The 27425-nt window shown below is 44.5% G+C and overlaps 1 protein-coding gene across 1 annotated transcript; it reads right to left on the bottom strand.

Annotated features, from left to right (window-relative positions):
- Positions 1-176: 176 nt before the first annotated feature.
- Positions 177-27326, bottom strand: itga10 (integrin, alpha 10). Its single transcript, XM_084026236.1, is given in 31 exon segments — positions 177-316; positions 402-515; positions 595-690; positions 772-885; positions 972-1079; positions 1154-1267; positions 1659-1743; positions 1834-1923; positions 2005-2081; positions 2209-2301; positions 2413-2554; positions 2661-2746; positions 2828-2938; positions 3043-3185; positions 3335-3457; positions 3460-3500; positions 4139-4269; positions 4356-4562; positions 4670-4813; positions 4964-5112; positions 7178-7322; positions 7408-7481; positions 8389-8554; positions 11315-11465; positions 16383-16531; positions 17111-17238; positions 17328-17442; positions 19316-19404; positions 19489-19598; positions 19687-19798; positions 26545-27326. Coding segments are annotated over 31 exon segments (3513 nt in total). The 5' UTR covers positions 26597-27326; the 3' UTR covers positions 177-262.
- Between the last annotated feature and the right edge of the window lie 99 nt (positions 27327-27425).

A 27425-nucleotide genomic window follows, 5' to 3' on the forward strand; every position in this document is an offset into this window, starting at 1 on the left:
GTGAAACCATGAAGATGTCTGTATATTAAATAGAAGAATTGTGGTTTAATACACTTTGGTTTTTCCTTAAAATTAAAAAAGATTATTTACATAAGTGCTCCCAACCCTGGAAATAGTGGGTAGTGCTTTTCTGTTGGACCCTCTCTCTCTCTGTCTTTGGTCCTGGAGGTGCCTGTTGCGTCTGTGTATCGAGTCCTTACTGTCTCTGTGCCTGATACGTTATCATGGCAAATGACTGTTGTCATGGCAGCAAAAGTTGGGCTCAGTCCTCATGGTCCTCATCCGCGCCTCTCTGTTTGCGTGCAAAGAATCCCATCTGACGAGAAATAAGAGAGATATATATTCTCTCCACAACATGCTTAATTTTCCTGGATTTAGATGTCGATGTAAAATGAAAATACCTTCCACAGTATGAAAATGATGAGCGCCAGTAGCAGCAAACCTCCAATGATGCTACCAATCAGAATCCACAGCGAGATGGGAATAGCTCGGCCCTTTAGCACCTCCAACACAGTCTACAGAAAAATAGATGGATAGATTTAAGTGAAGGCCATTCCCATTCTGTCCTTCCAAACCCCACTACATTCCTCTTACCTCCCTCCACACGGTTCCTGTGCCCAGAGTAATGAGGTTCGTCTCCTGAGCTGCGACGCGATAGGCACCTATTATCCTCACAGACTTGTATTTGGCCTGCAAGAAGAGGCACGAGTGATGACCAATAATTGTGGCACAAGAAAGAACATTTTAGGCTGAAATTAAATGATAACTCACTTTTCTGAAAAAATCATCATGAACTCTGCGGCTGATGCGAATGACGGCGGCCTGTCCTCTAAGGAGCTGCTGGACTTCACACACGATCTCCGTGCACCATGATCTGCTGCAGTTCTAACGCATAGAGAGAAACATGCATGTTATGACGTATACTGATGCTGCACGCTGCTCAGTAGCTGCTGTGCTACCAGGGGTCTCACCAGTATGTCGTTCTGCATCATGTCTTCAGGATGAAGGGAGCGTACATCTCTCTGTCTGGCCTTCAGCTGGGCCAGATCACTCAGCACGCTGCAGTTCACCCCCGTTGCCTACGGGGCAAATTCAGTCTGTCAGATATGATATAAAAGACGGATGCAAACACTCAACCAGCAGCACTACTCACGTTATATGAAAAGACATCTGTGACGGTCATGAAGACTCTGTCTCCTGCAGCCACAGAGGGCAGATGCAGCCTCAGCTCCAGATTACTCACAGAGTAACAGCCCAGATTCTGCAGCTAAAAACACAAACAGAAATGCTCAAATGTTATGCCTCTGTGCTGGTGATGGCTGCAGTTTACGAACTCTCCGTCTGTCCCTTTCTGAAGGCAATATCTCTCTTGGAGGGTATTTCTTCAGATTTGGAACAAACATCCACAAATTAACTGAATTGACTTTGGTCGTAAAAAGTCCAAGTCATTTCACACAAAGGTCTAATGGGATAAAATTACATTTTGGACAGATGTGGATGTAAACTGGCAGAGACATACAACCGTCAAGTAGTAGTTCTAGTTTAGAGTGATGATGATTAGAGTGTTACAATAATAACTTGAAGCCATGGGTTGAATTGAAGTTATTCATTTAAATAAAAATAAAAATAAAAAAATAGCATGAGACTCATAGCTTTACCCTGAGGTGTGTGTAGAATTCTGGTCCAGTTGCCTCTGACGCTGTCCGGGTTGGGTGGACCTCATATCGGTTCAAATTAGAGTCACTGCACAAATGGAAGAAAAAAACACATCAATGCAATAAGTAGCTAAAATGTGTATTATTGAAATTTGCATACTGTGTGCTGCACACATACCTGCTAACAAACAGATCTGGTTCATACTGAACAAAACTCTGCAGCTGAACACTGTTGTCCCCCAGAGTGTCCTCTCTCTCCACACTGTCACTGTAAGGGAACCAGAGGGTTAAGACTTCCAGTCTTGGTGAACTATGTATGGAGTATGTTGAAACAGCAGCGTTGAGCTACCTTGCAGCATGAAGCTTCATCTGCACGCGACTGTGCAGAGATGTGCAGCTGAACTCAAACTCCAACATGAAGTTAACCTGCAAAGAAAAAACAGAAAAACTGGTGAACGGCCTGCTGAAGGGACACATTTCACCTGGAGGACTTGAAGTATGAGTAGGCTGAGTCGAGAGAGTGATGGGAGTGATTTCCTCGGCACGGACATACTTTTGACTGGGAGCGAAACACTGGATAGCTGACGTTACACGAGTGGCTGTTGGCAATGAGAGCTGTACACTCAATCTTAAAGTGGGCATCCTCCTACATCCAAAGAAAAGAAAGGGAGAGACAGAAATGGTGCGTTAGTTTACTTGTACATGTGTTTCACATGGTGCTGCATGTATTTGCAGTGTATGTGTGTGTGTGCTTTACCCTGATGCTGAGGCTGGAGAAGTGTAGGTTGCGTGAATAGTGCAGCGTGAGGCTCGTGTTGTAGGCGTTTTCCAGTCTGTTCTGAAGCTGCACCTCCACCGCCAGACGCCTACGAGGGCTGCGAATCACATAAGGCTTCTGTCTGTGGACCAAACACAATGGAAACTCGGTGTAACCGAACAACTACAGGTATGTGATCTCGTCAAACGGATGTCGAAAGGAAAGAGAATGAGAAGAATCTTGTCTACCGTGTCCCAGAGATGTCCATATGAGCCTGCAGCACCAGATCTGTTGTGCACACATCGTCCTCACCACAGTCTTTAAAGAACTGGATCTGGAGAGGACAGCATGTTTAGGGGAGGACAGAGGGAGGGGATGGGATGCAGGAAGGAAGCTGGAAATGATATCCACTCACAGATTTCTTGACAGTTGTTGGCCAGCCTTCATCCAACACTGGACCACTCTCTGTGTCATTGATCTTAAACTGCAGTGAGAAGCTAATCGGACGAATGTAATCTGCCGTGTCCTGCAACAACAAAAAACAAAGGCAGACACAAATGTGAGAGATGGAATAAAGTCCCCAAATGATTTCAATGTGACCTTGTGGTTGCTGCGTGTGACAACGCTCACATAGACGTGGAAGGGCAGTTTGTAGCAGAGAGTTTGTCCTGTGTGGACTCGGACTGCCAGCTGGGTCTGTCGGTGGGAGCTGTCGTCAAACAGCGCCCTCGCAGACAACTTCCTGTCATCCAACATGGCCGACACCCACAGATCTGAGGGAGAGAGCAGGTAATTAGGACCAGTCTGTGGCTACGACAGATGGTGAGTGTAGGGAAAATTCCCATTCCAATTATCATGTCTGGCCAATTCACAGTCCTTGTTCTAAGGGTTAGAGAGGGTTGAACAAAGACAGTTTTTGTACTGAAGCTGTTGCTGTGTGGTCCAGGGGAGCGGGAGACGGTGGTGAAGCAGGCCGTAGCATTGAGACAGGCGGACTCTCTGCCCCCCCTCTGGCAGGTCTTCTGAATGACGTTGATGGAGTGCGCTGGAAGGACAGACTCACGTTGATCTGGACGATGCTTCGAGAGCTGCAAACAGGAGGAAGAGTGGATGGAAAGCAGGATTTAATCACGTGACACCACAAAAAACTGTATATGTGGATGATTTCAATCCCCATGGGATTTTTTTTATGTGGAAACTAGCTCTATGTAGAGCACCGGAGGAGTGAGTTCACATTTTTGCACTTCCAGATCCTTGTTTGAAAGTCAGTGTTTTTTCTTTTGGTTAAATAGCTGAAATATAGTCTGTGGTCTCATGAATTTTGAAGCTCCTGTCTTAAATGCATTTATGTAAATCATCAAAGTGGTGTTCATTTGTAAAGACGAACTTGATGAACAGTATCATAAACCTTTGTTTCTATCTGTCCAAAGTGTAAAATCTCAATTTTATCATTGTGTGAAATTGTCAAAATGTGCATGTAAATTATTATTGCTTTATGGCCAACTTTTTTTTGTGAGGTCACAGTGACCATCACCTTTAAACATCACTTTTTATATGTATATGTATAATAAAAATCTCATTTGATCTTTGTTGAGGGAACCAGTGCGATATTCACTTCTAGTCAGCACTCTATGGGCGGTGCATTGAACTTGTTTAATGTGCTTGCAGCCCCCCCCCCCCCCCCCCCCCCCCCACACACACACACACACACATTGTGCCATACCACCTGAGCAGTACAGCACTGCCCTGTGCTCCCACTGCCAAGTCTATTAGCTCATCTCCATCCAAATCCAACCGAGCACTCACACTGAGGCCAAAATACTGCAGAGACGGGGAAAGTGATGACCCTGCAATACGCTGGGATGGATGGAAAGAAACATCACTTTGACTGCATTGGAAAAGTACACCAGTGAAAATGTAACTGTGGGCAAACGACCAAGTACCTGCTTGTAATTGTGGATGACATAGATCCCGTCTCCGTGATAGACGTAGATGGCCCCCCTGTGCTCGTCCTCCAGCGGGGCTCCGACCAGCAGGTCCGTGAAGCCGTCGTGGTTGAGGTCTGGAGCGGCTGCCAGTGCGTAACCAAACCTGGCATCCTGGGACTTCTCCTCCGACTTCAGAGTACCGTTGGATACAAACACCTCCTCCTGGGAGAAAAGAGAAGGAGGGAAGAGTTGGAGCTAAATGCATACATCAGTCTTTGAGCAGTTGTTATTAGGAGTTTCATGAATGACCCGTGCCCCTGCTGTCTTACCCCACTGAGGGTGTAGATGTAGACTCTTCCAGTCTCCTTGTTTCCTGAGCCGAGGTACATTGGCGCTGCAACCAGAAGGACATCAGTGATGCCATCCTGGTCAATATCCAGCCCGCACACCTCACTGCCATAGTAGGATCCAATCTACAGACAGAAACCTGCTCTGTCAGCTTACTGCCACTAGGTGGAAACCTTGTGTTATTCTCTGACAAATGAGATTCTGGCTGTTTTCTTATGAAAGCACAAATAAAAACGGCTGAAGGGAGAGGAGGGACTAATGAGGAGAGAGGTTACCTGTTCTCCATTGAGAGCCTGTACTATGTTCACATCGCCCTCGTTGCTCAGCTCAAACAGGATGACTTTGCCTTTGTGTTTGAAGCGAGGAGCACCGGCGACATACAGCCTCTTCCAGTCACCAACGATCACAGAGGACACCGTGTAACCTGGAAACACAATTCAAAAAAGAAACTTCATCTGACACTGCAACGTGAGTCATACCGGTGTTCTTGAAGTTAAATAACGTGGCATCTTTGTACATGCTGGTGGAAAGAGGTCTGACGTTTGTGATTTGAGAGTTTGCTCCAGAGCAGGAGTTCATTCACAAGCAGGCCCCAGGGGGGGCTTTCTGGGGTCCTGCTGCCAGGGGGGGGGGGGGGCATGGAAGCCAGCAGCAAACATGTTCATATATAAGCAATAATAACCAGATTTTTTTAAATTTTCAAATGAAAATATTATACCATAACTTTCTTTTTTGTTTCTTTGGTGATATGTAGCATGGGGACTAGTTTAACTATATTTGTCAGTAGCGTGGTGTGGTCACATGTCAGGTACCAATCTTATGGTGGATGCCGTCAGATAAAGTAGCAGACGGGGGGATGGAGAGGCGTCACCAGGGTCATACACTGTGTAATTATATGAATATGCTACAGATGATGTAGTATGTACAGTTAATGCAAGGCAGGTAGAAGTTACTATGCTAGTAAGGTGTATGTTGTCGTTGAATATATCTAATTTATAAATCATAATGTTTATTAGGCCTAAGTGTGTTCATACTAAATTATACATCTATATATTAACAGCATTGACCTGGAATGAAGTTGGTTAAAATAACATTTAAAAAAATAGTTTGATGTAGTTGACCTACCTTTTGTCATGTTGCTAGCTGTAGTTTAGCATGCTACATTTCTCTGGTGAGTGTAGACTAGCTTAGCTAGCTTAGCTAAAATATGCCAGCTCTCAGTCAAGGTTTAGTTAAACTCTGGACGAATGCGAGATGGAAAGCAGTGAATTGACATGGACAATTGATTAAATTCAATTAAAATAGTTTATCTGCTGGCAGAGGTGCCTTAATACACAGGCTTACCTGGGCTTCAGCCAGGGGCCTCGACCAATCAGGGGCCCCTTAGTAATAGTTATTAATAATAATGCTGATAAATACCGTGTTTTTTTCCTACATATTAAATAAATGAAACAGGTGACATAAACATCAAAGTATGTACGCAAAAGAAAGATAATTCTGATTTAATAGGGACCCATTATCATACATGTGATATATCTAATAATTAATACAATTTATAATGTAACATTATAGTGTGACATTTGTGTCAAGCACACCGGAGGGGGGGGGGCCCTGAAATCAAATTCTGCTTAGGGCCCCCAAAAGCCTTGGGCCAGCCCTGTATATGGGTCTACTTGGACCTTCAGATGGAGTAAACTGTTTTAAAGGAGGGAGGTTTGTGGTGGGAGCAAATGTCACGACCAGCTCTTACCTCGTCACCTTTAGTGTACCAAAGACAAACACTAATGCATTTCAACATACAGTTGGATATAGATCAATTATGGCATGGAACAAGTTGCCAACTATCCTAACTACAATAAATAGCAAATTAACGTTTAAAAAACATGTAAAAAAGCATCTGGGCCAATCATACATCAAAGAAGTATAGCCTTAGCCAGGGGCAAACATCTCCAGAGGTCTAGAATATTTTAGATGTTTTAAAGAGTATTTTCAATGTACCTTTTAAATTAAACTCTTGTAAATTCATTTTGTAATTGATTTTTGGTTAAATGAATGTATTGATTTTTACCGGAATGTATTTATTTTACTGCTGGACCCCAGGAAGAATAGCTGGGTCTGTGCCCCAGCTAATGGGGATCCTAATAAACTAAACTAAACTAAACCTTGGGATTTAGGATATTGTACATTTCTCATAAACTTCTTGTAAACACGACAAATTGAGAAAATAATCTACAGATAATTTGATTGTGTTGTGATCATTGCAGTTCTAATGATAAACAAACTGATTGGTAGACTGGGTGATTTTAGAGGCCTTGCAGCAGCTAATTTATAAAGTCTGGGCTCTCCACCATCACAAGAATTCTCCACAAGAATCCGTCCAAGCCACACCACACAATAACACAATCATGTGTGATAGATATGCATTACCACGCAGAAACAACAGGTGTGATGCTTTTAGCATCGTGATCAGTGATGTGATCTGCTGGTACCTAAATAAGCAGCATGGTTTTTAAGCTCCAGTGGAAACTCGCTTTCAAAGGCCTCTCTGGGCGGCGTGATGCGTCCGCTGGTCCCTTCCTTCAACACGCCGCCATCCCAGTCGTAGGCGCCCACCATGCCAAACAGTATGCCATCCTGGAGAACGGAGGAGGACATGGATGAGTCGCACAAGTAAAACGCATGTGGTTCACACAAAGGTACGACAGGCTGCCGGACCTACATCCAGTGTGTGTGTGGAGAAGCCGATCTGAGACATCTCCATGTGGAAGGAGCTCTGGTTGTAGCCCAGCGTGCCTGGAAGTGGACAGAGACAGCGAGTCAGTCATATTACACACCTCCTCCCTGCCTTCCTCCCCCTCTCCGGAGATGCCATCATTAGCACCTTCACTCACCCTGAGGACAACGGGTGGCAGACTCGCCTCACCCTTCCCCTCCTCCCGTCCCTTCCTCTCTCATTTCCCTGAACATTGAAGGTGGCAGCGCTTTTCACCGTCCTTCCTCTCGTGTTCCTGCAACTATTGTGATAGCTGTGCTCTCCCTCTACCGTCTTTTTCTTTTCTTGCTTTCTCTGCAGAACTACTCTGTATTTTCTCACATGGACTTAATCCTCCTTCATTTTCTTCCACCCTGTTAAATGTTCTCCAATTCTGTCTCATATTCTTATTATTCCTCTTTCCCCCCCTCCTGTCCTTTATATAAATTGACTCATCAATCTAATTTATTAATCAAAATATGTTGATTCATCTGACAGTTTTGCTGTTAAAATTGTGAATGACTTTGTCACCATGGAGTTTAAAATACAGCTTTATTGGTGTATGTCTTCGACCTTATAAAGGATATCAGATGATCCTATAATGTGTCTGTATTTATATACAAAAGAACTAAATGTTAAAGTAGGTGATTTAGAATTTATAAATGAGTTGGTTTAATTGCTGTCATGCAAAGTAAATCAAAATAACTGTGACCAATAGCCAGCGTGCTATCATATGACACAACTATGTATAAAACTTGAGGGATTATTTTAAAATGAACGGATTAATCATGTGCTTTGCAACACTACAGATCCTTAGTGCTTATCATGCTAATAATGCTAATCATGCTAATCGTGAGTGACTTAAAGAACTGCAACATTGCCGCTTCCTTTCTTTTCTTTTTCTTTTGAACATCTTTCGTTCGTCCGCAGGCTCCCTGTATCACAAACCTTCCAGAGTGAAGATGCGATCTCCCAGTGCATCCACGATGTCATTGAGCGCCGCTTCATCCGTCACATTAAAGAAGTATTTCTCTTCGGGGTCGCTGGCGATAGACTTGATCTCTTTGATGAAAGTCTCAGGGTCCTGCTGCCGGCGGATGTAATGACCCAGAACCTGGAGGCCAGCGTGAGAAAGAGAGAGGGAAGAGATCATGGATTAAGCTGGAAAGCACTTGCACATACACTCTGGCATGTAGAGCACTTCTCCATGTTTCTGAGGGACGCTGAAGAGAGAGACGGATAGAGAAGATGTTCACTCTGAATCAGCAGCCAAGTCACCTGGAGCTGTAGTGAAGATAAACACACTTACTGCCTGTGTCATTTACTGGTCATTAAGCAATACCTAAAGGCAACAGATTGACTGGAAAACATAACAACAGAGGAAATGGCAGCCTCCGGAGAGTTGTGAATGAGGAGCGCAGGCCTCGCTACGAGGTGAAGGGATGACTCACGCAGGAGATCTACTGTAGCAGCAGTCGCCCTCTGGCTTAACGCCTGAAGTACAAATGAGAAAATTCCACGAGAGAAACCAAACCCCACAATCTCCCCCTGCGACCCCAGCTGCCAAGCAAACTAAGGAAATCCTCTGTTTTCAAAGGGTCGGGGTGGAGACGGGTGTAAAGAGCCTTCATATAAATATGGACATTAAGGTGTTCTGAAGTCCACTCAGGCTGCGACCTGCCGCTGGCTTTTACAGGCACAGAGAAAGAGAAATAACACTTTTCCAGATTTTAGGGGCTTGGAATCTAAACTGAGTCTGAATAAATGAATACGAGTGTATGTACACACACATGGCCCTGCATACACTCCCCCGCAAACACACACTTCCAGGCCCACTGATGTATAAAACACTGACTGTGCTCTTGTTTTCAAAGCTCTGCCCTCCCACGTGAGCCATTTACACTCACTCACACACACACACACACACACACACACACACACACACACACACACACACACACACACACACGCACACACACACACACACACACACACACACACACACACACACACACACACACACACACAGAGCCCAGAGAGCAAACCTCAGGACATTGCTGCTGTTACAAGTAGCACTTACCTGTCATCCCTTCACCACAACCTCATTCTCTTTTGTTTTCTTCATCCAGTTTTATTTATATTTTGCTTTTTGGCATCGCAGGCTGCGTACACACTTTGTGCTCGACCCGTACCCTGACTCTAGAAGTAGGGAGAACGGGGTTGGTAGGCACACTTTTTACTGTAGTGTGAATTGCTCATCATCAAAACATCTTTCAATAGTCATTCCTACATTCAATTGAAGCTTAAGGTGTTGGCTTGAAATGTGTATCCCTTTCATTTTCCAACTTAATGTAACAAAGCCGTTATTAACTATCAAAGACACCCTTACACATTGTGACAACCAAACCCATAGCAGGGATGGTTTTCACACACTATGGGGTTGTTTGTCACAATGTTATCTTAATGGGAAAAATCTGAGGGCAAGGAGGCAGAACTAAATTTGAAAGTTAAATTGCATTGACAAATAGGCCTACATAACTTAGTGCATCTTAACACACAATGAGCAAGGAACAGGAAACACATCTTTAGGCCAGCCTATATAACAACATAAAGAACCAATAATGGGCCTAACAATAATAGCCGACTCAACCAGGCTACACATGTTCACTATCTGAGATCCAGTGATGGCAAATGTAGGGTCTGCTCACTCCAACTAAGCAGGGCTTGTGTGCCCACTGGTTGCACTTCTCCCATACCTCCCCTGAACGGCTGTTGGAGAACGTTTCCATAAAAACTAACCAAAAATGTTCCTCTTCATCTGATGAAGACTTCTCCTCCCTTTCTTTTGCTTGCTGGCTGCCTTTCCCTGCTCTGTTCTCTCCTTCTCTGGGCTGTCAGTGAGGATACAGCTTGACTTCACATGTGACAACCAACCCAACTGGCTTTTTTTGCTAGCATCAAGGCTAACAACCATCCAACAACTAGTTAGGGAGCTAACAACAGTCTAAACTATAGCTTTCCCTTCACACTTTTTAAGGGTTAAGAATGTTTTGTTATAAACCCTTTGTGTCAAAGTCTAGAAGAAAAATACTGAGGAGCTGAATATTTACAATTGACATGAAAAACACAAAAAGTCCTCTCATCTAAAGTGCAGCTGTCTTACTCCAAAGAAGGCTGTGTCGGTGAGCTCTGATCCCAATTCTGGACATTTCCATACCAAAATTTGAGAGACAGTGCCTTCTGGTGCCGAGATATAATGAATGTGACAACCAACCCCGTTCTCCCTAATTCTCCAAAACATGTTTCCTTCCTACTTCCGTCCTTCTCCGTCCATAAATGACTAGTTATGTCTGATTGTCTTCATCTACACATATTTCTATAGGGACACTCCTTATGTTCTCCTCTTCTGTGGTCCCAGTGGAGTCTGGAGGTTCCCCAGCTTCACTTGTGGGGAAGGGAGGGGTCTGCAACCAGCCTGGCCCCTACAGTCTGTCTGCCCCTCTGACACTAACCACTCGGTGTGTTTCTGTGTGTCGGGGGTCGGGTGGGGCTGAAAAGGAAGAGTTTTAGTTCCCACTCGGCTATTTTAGACTTGAGTGGTTCATTTGGTATTTTAGGGCTGTTATTTTTGGGGGAGTGGTGGTGCTATTGTGTGGCTGCTTCGGGGTGTACATGGGCACACAAACCACCACACAAACGTGTGAGGAATGTCTCTACACCACTGAGGATGCAGGTTAGTTGTTTTTGTGTTTCCCACAACTCAGTGTAGAAATGATGAGCGTCACTAGATCCTGAAACTGCCCCAGAAATTAGGATTATTTTCAGGTTAGCAGTTCCTTGAATCAGAATGACCCATCGGACTTGATGTACTCACAGCGATGGCGTATCTGGTGATGTTTCTGTCCACGCACTCGCCCAGGGCGTCTTGTAGCTCCTCCCCGTCATGTGACTCTCCGTCTGTCACTACGATCATCACTTTGGTGGCGCCCTCCCTTGCTCCGTGCTCAGTGCTGAACGCCTCGGTGCTACGAAGACAGAAAGAAGCACACACTGAGATGTCAGGCTAGTTTGGATAAACATTCAGCTGAATGATGTCGAATCAAGACCGAGAGCGCAAGAAGGAAAGAGAAGGAAAATAGAAGAGAAAGAGCCTGAGGGAGAGGGAGGATGCCAGGGAGTATCAGTCACTTGGTTTCCTAAAATCTAAAATAAACATTTCTCAAAAGATAATATGCAATTTCAAGTGCTTCTATTTAACACAGAGATTGAATTTAAGCTCCCTCTCATCAAGTCCTATATAAATAGTCACAACTGGACTTTTCCACAACTATATCAGTCATATCTGGCAGACACACATTAGCTGCCAGTTGATTTGAGCTGGTCATCGCATGCGGCGTGTATGTGTCATTACACGCAGCGGCCGCATCTGTGCATTCCCGTCCGGGTGAGCCAGGACAGAGAGGAACCCTAAATGACACACGCTCAAATGGACTCAGGCCGCACCCTGTTTGTCTGCAGGAAACCTGTTCTCAGTGGGACCTGATTCAAGCATCGAATAGTGTTGGTAAGCCTCAGACCAACACACACACACACACACATGCAGTGAACTGGCGAGAGTAGTCACTGCGAATGAACTCAGTCATTTTCAGGCCTAACTCCAGCCCTAAATATAACATTGTGGTCAGCCGCAAGAAACTCAGAGTTAAAAACAACCGTTTCCCCTATGCAGTCTGCAAATTATGGGTGCTGAGAAAGAGAGGAGAGAACAGAAGAGAGGAGTGGAAGACAAATAGCAGAGAGGAACAAACTGATGAGTAAAAGACTGGATAAGATGAGAAACAAAAGTTGGCAAACAGGTGAACAACAAGTTTGGAAAAATACAAAACCTTAGCTGGAAAATAGCGAACAGAAAAACATACGGGAGGTTTCTGGAAGGCAGAGAAAAAGGGACCCATATTAAAAGAGTGATAAATGTCAGTAAAATGAAGCCAAATATTACAACTGAGAAGTGTGACATCTGCTCTGATGTGGTATTGAGATTGTGTGATGTATACAGGGAAATAAAACTGGTGGCAAAGAGAGAAGAGAGAGCTATAAAAGGGGGAAGGAAAGTGTGAGGAGGAGAGGGAGACGACAAGACGGACATAAATAGGTAAGGGAAAGGAGAATGAAGAAGAAGAGGAAGAGAGGGAAGCAGAGGAAAAATGTGGATGAAAGAAAGGAGATGAAGGAAGAGAGAAAGTAAGTGGAGCTAATTGGGAAGCCTGGTTGTATTTACAAGGCAGTTTATGGAGTCACAGCAGTGTGGTTATGACATGGCGCAGCGGCCTGTTTGTGTGTGAGTGTGAGTGTGTGTGTGTGTGTGTGTGTGTGTGTGTGTCCACCCGTCTGAGACGGGTGGAGCGATTATAAAAAAATCAGCGGCTAATCCACTTGTAGAGGGCTGTTTGATGTTCATACTCAGCATTGAAACTGTCCTCCGTTCGCTCAAGTACTGTCATTTACACGTCAACGTCACACTGTAAAAACCAAGCCACATGCATTTTCTTTTCCCCCGACGCACATTTGTGTATTGGCAGCTCAACTTGCTCAAGGTTTTCTTTTGGAAACGATGTGAAAGCTGAGAGCAAGTCCTTTCAAATGAGAACTATTTCCTTATTTAGATGAGAAGACCTCTGTCGTGTATGATCAAATATGAAGCTACATTGAGCAGACTTTCTGAAACTTTGCTTTCACAAAGTTGCCCCGCTCACACATGGGGTGCGGTTATAATTTGCATTGTTGGATCCATCCATCCATTGTCTACCGCTTATCCTGTATTCAGGGTCGCGGGTTGATGGATCTATCCTAATGAATTACTGAATGAATGCAGCTCCCGGTGCGCACCCGGCCCACAGTAATGAATCTTTTAGCTCTGCACAAATAAACACCTACACACCGATCAACTCATTATACATATTTATAGTGTATTTCTGACTTAAAAATACCTAGCAATCTTAAGACTCTCAAAGGAAAGCCTGTCGGGGTCTGGCTAACACGCTAAACATGGATCCTTCAACGGCAACTTCCACATTCACAGAGCAACTTTTACCTTCAGTGATGTGTGTGAGGACTTTCTGCTGTTTGAGATCATCCTCGATGTGACAGTAGAGCCTCATTCAGCTCGAAGGGACGAGAGAGTGGACTGTTGTACTGGGACCAGAGAGGCTGAGTGGACTGGTTGTAGTGGGACCAGAGAGGCTGAGTGGACTGGTTGTACTGGGACCAGAGAGGCTGAGTGGACTGGTTGTACTGGGACCAGAGAGGCTGAGTGGACTGGTTGTACTGGGACCAGAGAGGCTGAGTAGACTGGTTGTACTGGGACCAAAGAGGCTGAGTGGACTGGTTGTACTGGGACCAGAGAGGCTGAGTGGACTGGTTGTACTGGGACCAGAGAGGCTGAGTGGACTGGTTGTACTGGGACCAAAGAGGCTGAGTGGACTGGTTGTACTGGGACCAGAGAGGCTGAGTGGACTGGTTGTACTGGGACCAGAGAGGCTGAGTGGACTGGTTGTACTGGGACCAAAGAGGCTGAGTGGACTGGTTGTACTGGGACCAGAGAGGCTGAGTGGACTGGTTGTACTGGGACCAGAGAGGCTGAGTGGACTGGTTGTACTGGGACCAGAGAGGCTGAGTGGACTGGTTGTACTGGGACCAGAGAGGCTGAGTGGACTGGTTGTAGTGGGACCAGAGAGGCTGAGTGGACTGGTTATATTATGCTTTTGAGAAGCATTATCACAGTATTTGTTTATCACATTACATACAGATTTTGTGGATTTATTTCCCACTTTTGTTCTCCCATCATGCTATAAATCAAGTCTCAAGTAATCCCGGTCAAGTCCAGTCCTCAAGTTTCAAGGCTTAAGTGTACAACGCTGAGTGTGCTGATGTCCACACAAAAACCAAATCACCAAAAACCTTCAGGGAAATTTACCGTATTTAGGATCTTTGTTGGCTAAGGGGTTTGGGGTTAAGTTTATAATAAGCACAAGGGTTAGAGGTAAAGGTCAAAGGTCCAAGATGCAGTGAAGAGGGTTAAAAGTGAGGTTGGGGGGAGATCAAGGAAAGTATGCTGTCAGTGTCAGTCCTTGTAAGAAAAGTGTGTGTGCACGCGTGTGTGACTTTGAGTGACTGGCATGAGCCCTGTGTGTTGGTGTTCATCCATGTGTGTGTGTGTGTGTGACCTGTAGGTGTGTGTGTGAGCTGTAGGTGTGTGTGTGTGATCTCTAGGTGTGTGTGTGTGTGTATTTTTACAGCTGCAGGAGCACTACTGACCAGGCTGTGCCACACCTGCAGCCGTGCTGAGCCAGCAGCCGACTAGTCTCACTGTTTTTCTACCCTGTCACTCTCCTGCCGAGCGCCAGCTCTGCTATCTGCCAATATCTGTGTGTGTGTGTGTGTGTGTGTGTGTGTGTGTGTGTGTGTGTGTGTGTGTGTGTGTGTGCAAGAATATAAGTCAAAACATAAGTTGTTATATTTTTGTATCAAATTAATCTTATATTATTTCAAAAACCCTGTAACCCTGGCTTGGTTTCTTTACCCCGACACACACGCACTTGAGAAAACCTTCACTTTTGCAATAAAAAAAGGACTTCTGAGTAACAAGCTTTTGTTCTCTTATCAGGAGCACTGATGAGTCTGCTGACCATGTGTTTTCACCGTCTGACAGGATGGGAAGACAGAGACATTGAAAGGTGATGAGCGGAGAGTGTGTACTAGTGGAGTTCCCGTCACTGGTGTTTTAATGCCACAGTCACACTATTTTACTGGCTCCATTTTAAAGCTTTTCAACTGCCCTTTAAATGTTCCTCCTAAACATCTCCAACTTTTACCTTTAAATGCACCAGAAAACAGGAACTCTCCAATTACCTGTGTGTGTGTGTGTGTGTGTGTGTGTGTGTGTGTGTGTGTGTGTGTGTGTGTGTGTGTGTGCATGTACGACTTCAACACCTCGCCAAGACATACACCTCCCAGAAAGGAAGCCGTGGCCACACATCAGGTCTGGGTGTGGTGTTCCATGTGGGCATGACTTTAATAAAGCAGGAATTTTATTTTGAAAAGAAAAGGATATTTTAAGACGGAGAGCTTTTCACTTAGCCATTGACCCTCGACGTATAGAGCTGTTTCTTTAGCCTTAGGTTACCAACTCAAATAAGAGTCATGAAGGTGAAAAATACTCGGCAAACAATAGAGGATTTTATAGATGGTCTACACATTTTGTCTGGATAATATAATGTGTATGTCTCTAATCAGTAATTTGCGTAAAAAAAATCCAATATGAACCTAAAAATTATATTGGCTTAAACATTTTTAGCATTAACTGATTTTTTGGCCACTTGGGGGCAGCACAACAAGCTGTAAACGCAACATTCACATATTCTCGTTGGCAAATAGTCGGTTATTCATTCATCCAGCAGACAAATATATTTATCAGCTAGTCACCGACTTTATTGACGCTGGCCAGGTGTGTAATGGGTTTGCAAGAGATTTTTGTTGTTGCCTGCTCTAACTTTCTTGAGATGTGACGGAGTCGCTGGCCGGGAGCCTTGAGAGCGGCCTGGCTGTCAGTCATGTGATACTTCTGCTGCTAATAGCATCCTTAATAGTACTGATAGAGTAGAGTAGACCTATGTTGTATGCTGTACGTTAGTATGCGATTGTTAACACAGCCTACATCTGACTGTTTATCTAAATTAGGATTGGGATCGTGCTCATGTTATGAAAAAACAGAACTCATTGTCCTTATAACTGCAAATTACAGAGTGATATTTAGAGAAAAACAAAGAATTTATACCAAAATCAAAACAGCCAGACAGTTTCCAGTTAGCCAGCCAAATCTACAGTAAATTTGAACAAAGAACACCAGCCAGTAAGAGAGGAGGAAGGGTGATGGACATGCGTACCAGGCTGTGTGGATAGCATATGCAGTGCGTGTCTCTCGTCCCTCCTGTCTGCTGATGTTCTTGGCGGCCTCCACCACCTCCTGTGTGGTCTGGTAGTCCTTCAGGAACCACTCGTGGACTGCTACCTCTCCATACTGCAGTATACCAACCTGAATGTGTGGACACACACACACACACACACATACAAGTATGTCAGCAATGCCACACGTTCATGGTTGGGCTGCCACATAGTTGTGGAAAGCAACATCTGAGACTCTTGTTTCTGGGGTGAACTATGTCTTTAAGTACCGAGCTTGTTCTTAAAGCAAACAGTGCACTTGGGGGAATTTTTGAATTCATTCAAAAACCAGAGGTATTTCCTCTTCACCTCACATTGCCTGCTACCCCCTTACCCTCCCTCTCAAAACCCAAACCCCTCTCGCTCCTGTTGTTGTTTAGCTCAGAATAGCATCCCAAGACCCCCCCCCCCCCCCCCCCCCTCGATTCCTCCAACCTTGAGCTCCCTGGCTCACGTCCCTTCACATTACTAAAGCTATTAATTCTGGTCATATTTGCCAAACTGGTTCTGCACTCTGCATGTTTTCACTCAAGGGACTAGCTTGTCTTACAGTTAAGGGCTTCCAGAGATTTGAGTGGGAGACTCACTCAAACTCAAACCCACAAGTTTCCATTATGAATGTTAATAATATTTACAGTCAATGCAAAGACACATTGACTTGCACTTTTACCTGCATCTGGTCCAAGCTGATGTGGAACTTGCTGAGGATGTTGCTGAGGAAGTTCTGGACCTCGTACCAGGGGTAGATGCTGTTGGAGCCGTCCAGCACGATCACGATGTCCATGTACGTGGAGCACCCTGCACAGCAAAAACAGATCTGGCTGGCTACAGCAGGCCTGGGCAGCGTGTTTCTGTGCCTAGGCATGTTTGTGCAAATGTGTGGTTACTTTGCGCCGTTGGAGCGATGGTCTCTCTTGGTTGTAGGTCATCGCTGACGGAGGCACAGATGCCAGTGCTGAACATAGATGTACCACACTCCTGAGACCACAGAGGGGCACAGGCCTGCCCAACACATAGACACATAGAAACACATCAGCATCTGCATTACAGGTGAAGCGGTCTCGGGAGCAGCGACACTCACAAGACCGGCGGTTATCAAAGGGCTTTTAACACGTAGACAAATGTGGTCAGGTGACTGAATAAACACAGGAAAAAGACTAAATAAGGGCAGACAGGGAACAAAAAGAAAACAAGCCACGACAGGGAATAAAGTCATGGAAAAACTACAATAGTGTGGTTTGGGGGAGAGAAAAAATGAGGGAGAGGCGGCAGAGAGAGGGAGACTGTTGTTGACGTGTTGGCAGTCGCTGTTGTCATGAGCGGTTTAACAGAGCTGGAACACAAGACCAGTAAAGCAATTTAAATGGGATGGTGTGTAGGGGGTTGAATGTGGGGCTGGGGGGGTTGGAGCATCGTATAAAATATTTCTGTCTTCAAAGCACGCTGTTTATTTGGCTTTCATACCAAGAGGGAGGAACAAGGGGATGGGGGAGGGTGGAAAGAGAAGATAAAAGAGAAACTCATGCATACGACAGGGAGACAAAAGAGAGAGAGAGAGAGCGAATGTGGGGTGAAACGGGGGGAGAGTGAAAGAGAAAGAGAAACATCCTGGTTTTGCTCTCCCTGTCATTATGAGACGTTTCTCCTCAGCAGCCAGACGGCCGAGGAGAAGGATGGAGAGAGGGATGAGAGAAAGGAGGGAGGAAAGAGAGGGATGAGAGAAAGGAGGGAGGAAAGAGAGAGAGGTGCTATGGCTTTTGGTAGGTCTGTCATTAACAAAGGGCCGGAGACGCATTCCGATCCTGTTATAGACCTGACCGCTGGGGTGAAGACCAAGGCACACACACACATACACACACACACACACACACACACACACACACACACACACATTAGAGCGGGATAAGCTGGATGCCGTTCATGAACTCCACACCCAGAGCAGCAGTCAGACACCAAAACACGCGAGCACACTTTGTTTAACATATCGACACAATAACTCACATAAAAACACACATTTCTGCTCGCTGGCTCAGGAGCAGCGTGTTACTCTCGCCAGTCAGAAGCCTCAAAACCGGAGAAACCGGAGAAGAACAGCGATATGTGTTTATCAGAATCATAGACTTGACTTGATAAATAATGAAATAGATCAATTAATTATTTACAGCATGACTATAGCATCAAAAAATACAAAGCTATTGAGAATGTTTATATTAATGCATGTTAGTGTGTCCCACTGGTGTTACCCTGTGCTCACAGAGGTCACAGCCAATAACTCCATTGGTCAGGCCGTCTCAGGAGATTCACGCTCACTGTCTGGTTCCCCCTCAGGAAAATACTGTTTTCTCTTTCAGCACTGTTGCTGTTGTTGCTGGTTTTTTGCACGGTTAGCACTGTTAGCTGCAAGCAGCCGGCTTAGTTGTTGCTGTTTTGAGAGGCACTAATATGATCCGAATTCCATATCAAGAACCTTTTAGTCACAAAAATGAGGACTTGCTCTGGACTGGTCTGAGATTGGACTTTGACTCATTTGAACCCACCACAATCTCACAAAAATAGAACATAAATTAGCCGGAGGAAGGAGTTGCCCCACAATAATGATGGTAATCACAGTGTTGTTGATGTTGATTCACTGAAAGCAAGGCCTCAGTTCAGTCAGCCAGCTCAGTCTATGTGCATATGAATCTCCAAAAAGGTATCCAGGAAGTGGGGGAATCAGTCACATCTAAAGTCATATAAAAACACGATGATTCATTGAAATACTGTCAAACTAACACAACCTGGTCTGAACCACATCCCTTCAGGCGCCCACACATCACCCAAACGCCCATGGAGTGAAAATAGAAAGGCTTGTTCATCAAGTGTTGAAACCACTTACCAGGAAGCCATCAGGTGAGTCGGGAGTCAGCGTCATTCCCAGGTGAGAATTCCTCAGGTTTTTAGAAATGTTCTGAAGAGCTGTCTCACCTGCGATGGATGGACAGACAGCTTATTGTAGCATCTGGTTAACAGCAGGGAGAGTTGAGCTGTTAAGGACTATGTTTCTCTCACCTAGATTCACTTTGCTGCAGTTTGAGCTCATCTCCTCTCCCACGATGCATTTGTACACATCTCCTTTCCTGTTGTTGGGCGGCCCGTCCCAGGGAGCGCCGACCAGCATCCTTCGCCACGGTGACACACGTCATTTATCATCAAAACATTTACTCATGCTACGTCATCTTTCTCTTTAATTCTTCATTAGGAACTTACGATTTCTCCCCGTCTGCTTCATGTTGTAAAACAGAGAAGCCAAACAGAGCGTCCTCTGGACCGGTGAAGATGCGCGGATGCTTTACATCTATGTTGAAACACTGACACAACCCTGAAATAACAGAAAATAATATTACACAGATGACTTTAACACAACATGTTTTTGTACTTCTCCTCTAAAACCCCCCAGGCTGCTGGTAAGTCATCATTAACTCAGCTGTGCAGAAAAACACACACAAGTTAATGCTCAATTCCAGTGAAGATCCCAAAGTTTCCAAAGATGCCAAATATATCAGGCTTAATGATGATTGATGAAATGATTCATATATACATCTCAAATATTTCCATTTGAACAGATTGTGCAGTCATAACCTAACATAATCACTGGTTCAAGTATATCAATGTGTATACAGTATACCTTAAATGAACAGTTGGAATGGGCTGATACAGGATATTGATTGCCAGACGGTGTGGAATAAGATGATTTTTTTCCAACCTTAAAGGTTGAGTAGGTAATTTGGAAAAAACACAGAGATTTTGACTTTGAATGCATCATTTAACTGAAAAAGTCCCGCCCTTTGGTTCAGACCTCTAATCAAAGCCGCTCCCCCAGAACACTAAACGATGCTCGAGATCGGCAGAGTGCAATCAGGAAGTAAGCATTGACAGACAGGCAGACCGTCCAATCATTTTCTCTAGTCCGACTTTTTTGATTGGATGGGTTTTTACAGTCCTACCACGGCCACAGATGACATTTTTAAAAATGTTTTAATTCAGAGCATTTAATGTATTGATTGCTATCGGTGTGTTACGAGGATTTCAAGTAATAAAAAGTGTTTCTGAATAGAATCACCTACTCAACCTTTAAAGCAACTTAAATGGAGTGGCTTAAGTGGCTTGCTAGCCCAGCTTAGCATAAAGACTGGAAACAGGAGGAAACAGCAAGCCTTGACCCGTCCAAAAGTAACTAAATCTGCCTGCCGGCACATCGGAGGCTTCACACATGAACAAGGGATATCTGGTTGGTTCAATAAGTAACTAGAATGACTGACTTGCGGTTGAATGACTTCGCCAACCAGTCATGCTGAGGTTTACATCCATGTCTGTCCAAAATGTCATCACTTCATCATTTCATCTTACATACTGAATGTGTGAAATGATCAGGATTAGCTGTGTGATTAAATGTGTTTCAACAGCTCACAACCATCTTGACCTTTGGCCCTTGTTCCACTGAATTTTGACCGCTTCATCCTTGAGTCCAGTTTTTTGGCATTCTTAAGAATAGTACAGACGTGAGGTCACAGTGACCTTGACCTTTGACCACCTAAATCATCTCAGTTTATCCTTAAATCCAAGTGGACATTTGCACCAAACATGAAGCAATTTCCTGAAGGCATTCCAGAGATATCATGTTCACCAGATTGGCCGCAGTTAAGGCATAAAAACAAAGAGAACCAACTACAAATTGCCATGTGCCAGACTATTTTTGAGTCACTTCATATATTGTACAAACATTACAGCGGTATCAGTCTTCTCATCTATCTGTAAGCATAGTTCCCAATATGATGACATTTTGCTTTAAGGCATTAAGAATCCGTTTACATAAACAATATTGATTAGCTGTTAAAATGAGGGAAATATAAATGCAAAACTTGGAGTGTATGCACAACTCAACACAATCCACGTAGATGCAGAGTCGGATTATTATTTTCCTTCTCAGCCTTACAAGGGGGGAATCGAGGGAGGGAGAAGGGGGAGGGCTGAAAAAGATGGATAAACAGAGTGACCAAAGCAACCTCTGAGGAAAAAGGAGTTCAGTCTGAGGGGAAAGAGGGAGAGGAGAGGGGAGAAAACAGGCAAGGCAGGGAAGGGTGTGGGTTAGAAAAACTAGGAGTATAGTAAGCCCCCTGTTGTGACGCACAAGCCTGCCCTTCATACATCCAGAGAGGAGAGAGGTGAGGGAGACACAGAGAAGACCGACAGCAACAAGATGCTAGTCAGACACTTGAGTTGTGAACATTAAGGTGTAAACTGAAGCATTAAAACCTGTTCCAACTGGCAAAATGAAAAACGCACAACTCATTTTTTCGTCCAGTCTAAAAGTCTGAAAGGGAAAGTTTAATACGGTTTTTCCAACGCCAGAAAAAATACATAAAACGACAGCGAATGCAAACCTACATGGATTAAATGTGTCCTGCTATGCTAATCAGAGTGAAACTGAATGAGCAAATGAAGGGTTTAATAATGACCTTTTAGAATTTTAAATAAATAATATTAGGAATTTAGGATTAATGGCTTGTTATCAACACTGCAGACCACATAAGTGAATTACTTTATTATGAGTCAGTGCGTCCATGTATTCATTTTTTTCTGAAAACAGTCACAGGTTTTTGTACTTTTTTTTTAACCAAATTGAAATACTTTTAATGGATGTCATACTCATACTGTTTTGTGTTTCCAGTTGTATTCAGTCTTTCGCACCCTTCTTCATTTGACCGGTTCCTGATTAGCCCTGCAGTCACCTGACCTCCCGCTCATCATCTTCGTGTTCTCATTCTCCCCAATTAGTCTCTACAGATACCTGCCTAGTCCCTCTGTCGGTTTCTGGGACCCGGTCTTGAGCTATGAGGCATGACATCTCCTCTTTAAACCCTCCTCGACTTAGACACAGCGGTGCTTTGAGCTAAATGCTTACCTCTGCATGCTAACATGCTCATACTGACAATGCAACTGCTGAATTTGAACATGTTTTGGGTTTATGATGTATACGTCAGCAAGTGTTAGCATGCTAAACTTAGCTAATTAGAACTAAACACAGAGTACAGCTGTGGCTGAGTGAAGTCACTAACCAAAGTATTGGGCAAATCAACATTTTGACCTGATGATCACACAAAAACAAATCAGGGATCACCGAAGTTACAGCTCATCCTTAAATGGACATGAATGCGTTGAACAAATTTAATTCATTTCTGCATCCATTAGTTCCCGAGACGTTTCACTCAAAACCAAAAATGTGAACATCATGGTGGCGCTAGATTGAGTCACCAATAATAATGTATCCGCATGTACTCCCTGTTTCAGCAAAAATGTTTGCTGAGGTTGTCAGTGGCTGACAGGATGTAAACTCCCCTTGCTATTTCCTTCAGACACACGATTCCACCTAAATTAAAGGGCATCGTCAAGGAGACTAGTATTTTCAGTTTAGCCTCACAAACATTAAGATGCTCTAGACAGTTGGTATTTAACTCGTCCCACTTGTGCATCTTCTGCATGTTATTTGTTGCCCTGGAAAAGCAGGGTGTGTTGGATGTGTTTTTGTTAAAGGTTTTTTATCAATTTGAGTTGACATCCAGGACATCGGACTCTCCGGCTGTAACTCAGTGATTTCACCAGACAAAAGTAATCCTGATGGGAACAAGACCAGAACACACACCAGCTAGTCACACACATATACAGTATACAGATACACACACACATGCACACACAGACCGTTACCTCGGCCAGGGTAATCAGAGGGGGATTCCACTTGGTTTTCAGAGGGAAACTGGACACGGCCAATGTTTCTCTTCCCTGGCTGCTCCTGCCTTTTCCCACATGCTGTTGTTTCTTTTACCTGCACATTCACTTTCTCTTCTGGACAGATGTTTTCTCCTGTAATATCACTGCATCTCCAGCCAATTGTTCTCTCTTTGTTGTGCCCAGATTTAATCACTGGATCTACAAATATGTGGGGGTGGGGTTACAGCACGAGTCTATGGATGGTAATGTCGTTCTGCTGATAGGTCCACCAGTTCAGTCCAGACTGAAACATCTCAACTTACTTGATGGATTGCCATGAAATGGTGTACTGACTTGCATGCTCCCCAAAGGATTCATCGTGTTGACTTTGGAGATCCACCGACTCTTGTCGGACTGAAGCTAATTTGTGGTTTTGAGTTAAATATCTCAACAGCTCCTGGAGGAATGGGCATGACATTTTGAACACGTCCATGTCCACCTCAAGATTCATTCTGACAATGTTTGTGATTTGTGAGCTTTTCATCCAGCGAACCGGTCGGGTCAACATCTTTTTGGGTATATGAAACAACACCTGCAGTTTAAACGACAATCCCAACATCCTCAGCTGAAAGTTTGTGCTAGTTTGCAGGTGTTGCCATGTTAAGATATTGAACAGGGTAAACATTACATACTTGCTTAACTCGAGCATTGAACTGAACTATTGTGCTTGTAAAGAGCTGCTAGTGTAGCTGTAAACTCTCAAAGCTGGTTCCTGCTCATCTTCAGCCATCTACCGGATTCTACACAGATGTTTAATGCACTTCACCAATGGGACTTTGCGTAGGTAAGTACATTCTTTTATATCTTCCATTTCCATGACCAGAATGAATAAAAAGCTTTCTATCAAGCCTTTGTGCACCACGTTATACTCTCTCACCAGGGCCCCTCTGACACACAGTGTAGTAAAATGTTTCTGTCTTCTTGTGGCATCAGCAACCAGCCTCTCTGCTTCCAAATGGCTTTCCACAACAAACCAGGCCCCAGATAACAACCCCTACTACTGATTTTCTCTGTCATCCTCCTATTTCACTCATTCTCTCATAAACCATAAATTGCTTCTTACCATCTCCTAAAACACACACGCCGTAACTGTACCACAAGCCCCCCCCTCTCCTCCCAACCGTTCCTTGTTTTCCCCGTCCCGTCCTCCCTCCTCTGGTTCCATTTTCATTTGGGGTTTATATACGACACTGTACCGCAGCCTGTCTGACCACCCATCGCCATGACAACTGGCGGCAAACATGTATCAAGGCCGAACTGGGTCCAGATTCTCTCAACCACACGTACGGCTCTGGGCGCTACTGCTGCTGGCTGTGAGTGGCTGTGATTGTGCAGCACAGAAACTGAATCTGACACTACAGTGTTCTGGATGCTGAGACATGCCAGCACTTATTGCAGTATGCAGAGACACTGATATTGTTTAAACAGACGAACATATTTAAGTCCCCCCCCCTCTCTGTTTCTCTGGTTCTCTTAATCCACATCCTGGACTTATAGCTCTGTGAAATGTCCTGCAGCTTGACTATCGTCTATATTTGACCCATAATGTTTCCCTTGCATCCCCCCTCCTTCACCTCTTCTCTACTTTCACAGATTTTCTCTCCATTGTCTCGTTCCTGTTGTGTTCTCATCTCTGTCACCCTCTCGTGGGGAACGGGGGTGGAAGAAGAGGGGGAGCAGGAATGAAAGTCAGCCAATTATGGGAGAGTTAAAAAAAACAACAACCCACAAGGAGATAGCTGGGAGAATGATAGCAAGAATATGTGAACAACTGGAGTCAAGGACACACACACACACACACACACACACACACACACACACACCTGTGTTCGACATCTCAGTAAAGCATAACGGACTGTAACAGGCATGGGATGCCTGCTGTCCACATCAGGGGAGCTCTGCTGAAAGCATTAACATTACACACATGCTCACTCACCTACGCTCCTGTATGACACATGCACAAGTAAGCAAAGTCACACACACACACATGCAACAACACTTACACTGAGGTCACGTAAGCTACAGCAAAAAATAAATCAAAGGTTGCGCAGGAAAGAAAGGGGAACAATTACCCCGTACATGCTTGATTTAAACTGATAATTGAGGGCAATGAGTAAAACCCAACCACAGGCAACATTTGGCTGCAGGCGTGTGTAAATAGGTGTGTGTGTGTGTGTGTGTGTGTGTGTGTGTGTGTGTGTGTGTGTGTGTGTGTGTGTGTGTGTGTCTGTGTGTGAGAGAGTGTTTTTATGTGTTCCTCATTCATTCCTGAGCCTCTGAATAAGAAGCATTCTGCATAGTAAACTGTCTGTGTGGATAATCATTCTTCAGTCTACACGTTAACAAATGCCGACATCTCAATCTATACATACATCCATACAAACTCACCATGCCTTGCACCACATAATAGACCAGCCTACTGATCTCATTTTGCTCCACTGCATGCTATAATGCAGCGGTTAAACCTCTTAGCTTATCAGCTGCATAAACACTTGAGTTTGCGGAGACAACAATGGTCTTTTTCTTAGGTTTCTTGCTGGTGAGCAGGAATGACTCAATGAGGTGTGTGAGGCTGCTGACCATGAGCACAGGAGGTGAGCCTTATTAGGGGTATTTTAGACATCAGGGGTAAGCGATGGATATGGCTGATATGACCGGTGGGGTCGAGTTACACAGCTGCCAGGGTCAGAAGGTGTCAGCTGTAAGAGGAACCAGTAACCTTTAGGCAGAAGATACATTCAAATATCTCTGAACATCTTCAGCCGGAGGCCTCCAAGATGAAATGTTTCCTCGGTTCTGACATAACTTATAGATTTATTACAGGCTTAAAACAAGGAACCATTACTTTGTTGGACTCATGCACAGCCTCCTATACCTTTGACCTCTTAGGCAACTGGAGTGTGGCCGTGTGTTTTCAAAGGCCTGCTTCTCTCATAAGGAATGTCTTCATGGTCAGTCACTTATGCTGTCACAGATAATAAAGCTCTTTGGGACTCAGGGAGGCACGTGTGACACAATCATTCACACATGTTGTCTGTTGAAGTGCAAACGTTGCTGGGGTCAGTGACCATGTCACCCTGAGAGACAGTGCAGGAAGACAGGAGAGCAACTGGGAAGTGAAGAGGCATCAATCACAGACAAGGGGTCGACCTCAGTTCTCAAGTTCACAAGTCAGCTTTAAGGGCAGTGATCAGTTCAGACTCACGTGATGCTTCAGCAGTTTCATCTTATTTTAATAACAATGTGCAAATTTAAAGTTGACTTCTTAACTTAAAAAATTGACCATAATGTGTTTCTTACCTTTAAGAAAAAGGATGAACTCCAGGCACAACAGGTATTTACGCAGCTCCATTTATGAAACCGAATGAAAGTCTCTCCTCAGTTGTTCTGGTTTTTTTTTAGGGGGGGTCGAAGGTTTAATAAGCGGTCTCCGCTGCTCAATTGAAAATGCAGTGCATAACCACACACATAAACTCACGCGCTTTTCAGCTTTCTCTTTTCCCAAGAGACGCGCAAAATCCAGTGAAACGGTGCCGCAGTAGCATGTCTGCTGTGCGTGTGCGGGCTCCTTCACACACCCAGTCTCCAGTAATAAAGATGGAAATCAAATAAACCTAGTCGACACGAGAACTCCTGTCCGTGATTTGGGAGTTTCTTAGAGTCCTTGTTGGAACATTTGGGTTTATGGAGCGCGGGAAGCTCTTTCGGATAAAGAGACGAGAACTGAACTGACACCTCAGTGACCCATGTTCTGGGCGAGAAAAGCCTGCACCTGTGCCGTCCAACCAGAGGCCGCAGTTCACAATCATTAAAGCATTACTAATGCGTAACACCTTCCCAAACAGCCGCCCCGCGCCGCGCTTTATCCGCTCTGACTCCTGAGCGCGTATTTGAAGATCCAGATCTCCTGTCGACAGAAACTAGTCACGCCACAAGTTGGAGGTGAGGTTCTTCTGGTAACGTGTTCTCCATGATCCTGTCCGCTGACTTTCTCACATTAAGAAACAACCAGTTGTTTCCCGGGAGTTTCTGTCCATGTAAACGTGTGCCTCCTGCAGTCACGGAGTTCTCTCACTTTGAAATGAAAGAGCGCATTTATCCTCAGAGCTGCCCTCCCTCCATCCGTCCTCCTCCATCCAGAGTCCTCTCTGAGCAACTGCTTCACGTTGACAAAATCTCTC

This window comes from Eutrigla gurnardus (genome assembly GCF_963514095.1).
Source record: "Eutrigla gurnardus genome assembly, chromosome: 14".
In the NCBI taxonomy this organism is placed as follows: Eukaryota; Metazoa; Chordata; class Actinopteri; order Perciformes; family Triglidae; genus Eutrigla; species Eutrigla gurnardus.